Source organism: Trypanosoma rangeli, assembly GCF_003719475.1.
Source record: "Trypanosoma rangeli strain AM80 chromosome Unknown Tra_15.4_contig_00536, whole genome shotgun sequence".
NCBI classification, from domain to species: Eukaryota; Euglenozoa; class Kinetoplastea; order Trypanosomatida; family Trypanosomatidae; genus Trypanosoma; species Trypanosoma rangeli.
In genome coordinates, this window is record NW_021706280.1 from 139 (window position 1) to 3,558 (window position 3,420).

At 55.4% G+C, this 3,420-nt stretch overlaps 1 protein-coding gene across 1 annotated transcript, besides 2 other annotated features; it reads right to left on the minus strand.

Moving 5' to 3' along the window:
• Window positions 1-258: 258 nt before the first annotated feature.
• Window positions 259-2,781, minus strand: TraAM80_09218 (trans-sialidase; the record flags this gene model as incomplete). Its single annotated transcript, XM_029385913.1, has 1 exon — window positions 259-2,781. One exon carries the CDS (start codon window positions 2,779-2,781, stop codon window positions 259-261), a length of 2,523 nt encoding a protein of 840 aa, XP_029234244.1.
• Window positions 2,782-2,793: 12 nt separating this feature from the next.
• Window positions 2,794-2,820: a microsatellite.
• A 234-nt stretch (window positions 2,821-3,054) lies between these two features.
• Window positions 3,055-3,089: a microsatellite.
• Window positions 3,090-3,420: the final 331 nt, after the last annotated feature.

Genomic DNA, 3,420 nt, shown 5'->3' on the forward strand with positions numbered 1-3,420 from the left:
CACAAGGCCGGCAGCGCGGGTGTGTGGGCGGCAGCGGCAAACAGAAGGTAGAAAGGGCGCGACCCACTGAAAGTGTGCAAGGAGTGGCAAAGCAAAAAAAAAAACATCCCCCAAAGCAAAAAAAAAAACATCCCCCAAAGAAAAAAATAATAATAATAAGACGTTGGCCCACAGGGACAACAAGCAAAAGGAGTAGCGCTGGCGGCTATCAACTATTACTGTTACTGTTGAGGCGCCGCAAATGTAATTTCCCGTTCATTAAACAAAGAGGGCCGTCGCGCCGCACAGCCCCAGCAGGGCAAGCAGCAACAACCGAGGCACACACCCACGCACCGTGCCGTCGCTGTTTCCTTCGTCGGATTCCATACCAGTAATGTTCCTCAAATTAACGGAGCTGTTTCCAGAGAGAGGCGCCGCGTCGCTTGGCGGGGGAATCGCCTGAGGTTCGGGCGAAGCGGTTTTATTGACCGGCGCGTTGTCAGCTCCCTGCGACACTCCCTCATTGTTTCCAAAAGGAGTTTGAACTGTGCCGGACGAAAAAGTGTCGCGTGTCTCCTCTGCGGGAGTCTGCTCGGCGTCACCGCGTGGAGCAGGGCTGCTGCCTGAGCCCACTGCCGCTTCCGGGTTAGGCATCTGCTCCTCAGTGGCGTTGTCCCCGGCGCTTGCAGGCTTCGTCACGAGAGCATTTTCCTCACCATCACCGTCAGACGTTGGCGGAACCTTCGGGATTATGACTGGCGTCGTAGCACCCAACCATGGGAGAGGGACTGTGTTCGCTTTGAGCCTCCGGACCTCATCACCGACAAGAAGTGCCTTGTTGTACAGCAGGACGCTGGCCACCGTCACATGGTGGCTGGTCGTTGTGCCATCCGCCGTAACGTTGCCGCCAAGGTGGAAGTGCGAGATCGTGTGCGACTCGAGCAGCCTTTTCACCTCGTCAGAAACGGTGCCCTTCTCATCTCCTTCGCTGTCGTATATAGCCCTCCCGTCAACGTACACATACACCTCATCCCCATCCTTTTGCAGTATCACCTGATATGTTGTGCCAGGCCGCCACGTACCAGCTTCATCTAACAACCCCCGAGGCTTCCCGTTGACAATTACTCCCCACTTCCTCTCCTTCGTGTGGAACAGACCAACGAGCACAGTGCTGGCATCGTCATTCATCCTCACACCCATCAAAGGAGCAAGACCGTCTGCCTCCGGCACCGCGTCAATCATCACCGTCGCCACAAGAGTGAACTCGCTGTTCACAAAGTGGTACGGCTGGTTCTGCCCCAGTTTGCCCACCGGCCACTCCGCCCCCGATCCTGCGCCTCGGAACCTCACAACCCTCTCCGTGCCTGCCACACTCCCACCGTGCACCGTTGCGTTCACTCCGAGGTACTCGTCTTTCCATAAATTCCCCTCCAAACTGTTGGACCAAAAGCCAATCAGCCCTTCCGTGGGAATAGGACCCTTGCACACATTCTTTATCCGCGAGTCAACAGTGCCAGTGGAAGCGCAGTTCTTTAGTGCGGTGTCCGTATCTTTCCAGGCCTTCACCACGCTCTTTATCTGCTTCAGCGTCCCAGTCAGGTTCACAGTGACAAGACCGTATGAATCTCCGCTCTTCTTCTTCTCGTACAGTAAAATCAACTCCTTCTTGCCGCTTCTGTAAAGCAGGGAGCTGGCGGCGGCATCATCAGTTTCACTGGATACCGGTCCAACGTCATGCACACGGGCATTGTCTGTCACCCAAAGATGCAGCCGACCCTCTCCCTTCTCAGAATACACCGGCGTGGTAAGCAGCATCACCGTCTCTCCATCGATGTCTGCAGTGACGAAGCCGCTTCGCACGCCCTCCCCTTTTCTATCACGTGAGTTACCCCACAGGCGGGAGATTGGCGCTTTCAACGCACGCCAAGCCCGCAAAGATATAAAAGACTCGTACACATAATAGGAGCCATCCGTGCAGGGAGCCATCATGAGGAGGTGCCGGTACATGCCTTCGCCCCACTCCACAATCGATGGATTGTGGCAACCTTCTCCCACCGTATCGTCCAAAGGCCCCCATTTATTCTCTGACGGGGAGAAGCGCGCGGCCAGTAAAACTTTCTTTCCATTCTTTGTGGCCTGCACGGGAAACACAAGTGCGCCGTCACTCATCACAGCACCCGACCCTCCGACAGCAGATAAATGAGTCAAGGATTTAACAAACAGTCCGAGCTCAAACTCCACCGTATGTGGCTCGCTCCACCGGACTTTCTTCTCTCCACTCTCAGTCACACTCCCCTTCACCAGCAAAAGCTTACAGCTACTTCGATCAGCCTCTTTGCTCTCCGGTGTTGCACGGCTGCAGCTTCCCAGCAGCACATAGACATTGTTGCCACTCACAAGTGTCGTTGGTCGCGCTGTGTCCTTCATTCCGTTGTCACCTTCCTTCAGAAGCTGCGTGTGAAAGGAACCTGTGCCTGCACCCATCGGAATTTCAGTCGGTTTTGATCCAATTCCCTTCAGGTGCCGCGACACGATGCCAGTGAAGCTGCCGTTTCCATTCTTGCACTGGGCCTCAGCAACGGCAAACACAGCACCGTCCACCTCCACAAGGCTGGGGACACGCAGCGACTTGACCGATGCACCACCGTTTGTAACGTCTTCCCACTCAGCACCTGACACAATCGCCGTCCCTGTAAATGGGTCCACAACATTCTTTTGATCACCGGCCGCAGCCCCACTACCGCAGCACATCAACAGCACGCAGAGGAGGAGCCCCGCAAAAGAAAACAGCTGCTTGGGCATGGTGTGTGAGCGGTGTGTGTGTGTGTGTGTGTGTGTGTGCTTGTTTGTGTTGCTGGTGGTGGCTGCAGGGCCCTCAAAGCGCAGAGCAGCGAGTAGCGTTTAATCTCTTTTTCTCTGCGAGTGTGTGGGAGGAGGCAAGAGAAGTAGCGGAAACCAAAAACAAAACGTGGACGTCTCTGCGCACAGACAGAAGAGAAAGTTAATACTGCGAGGTCCCATACGGTGGCGGCCGTGGCGCTGGCGCCCACAGCGGCGGTTACTATCGCCCAGGCCACAAAACAAACCAACAACAACAAAAACGACAGCAATGAGGATTTCCCGCAGTCCCCCCAAAATGGAGAAGAAAAACAAATTACTTCAGCATGTGTTTTTGTCTCACGTGCCCAGTGGCGCACGAAGACTGGGCGGGGGGATATTTGTTCCCCGCGCGGCAACAAAAAAAAAAAAAAGAGGGCGCCAACAAAAAATAAGCTAAATCGCCCAGTTTGTTGGGTCCACGCACCTGCACTCCACACATCCCGTGCGGCATTCGGCCTGCTCCTCAGCCAGGCAGTTGCATCAAATCCGCGAGGCGCACAACAATGTTGCCGCCGCCGTGTGGGCAGCAGCAGCAGGCAAGCGAAACTCGCCACGTATGGC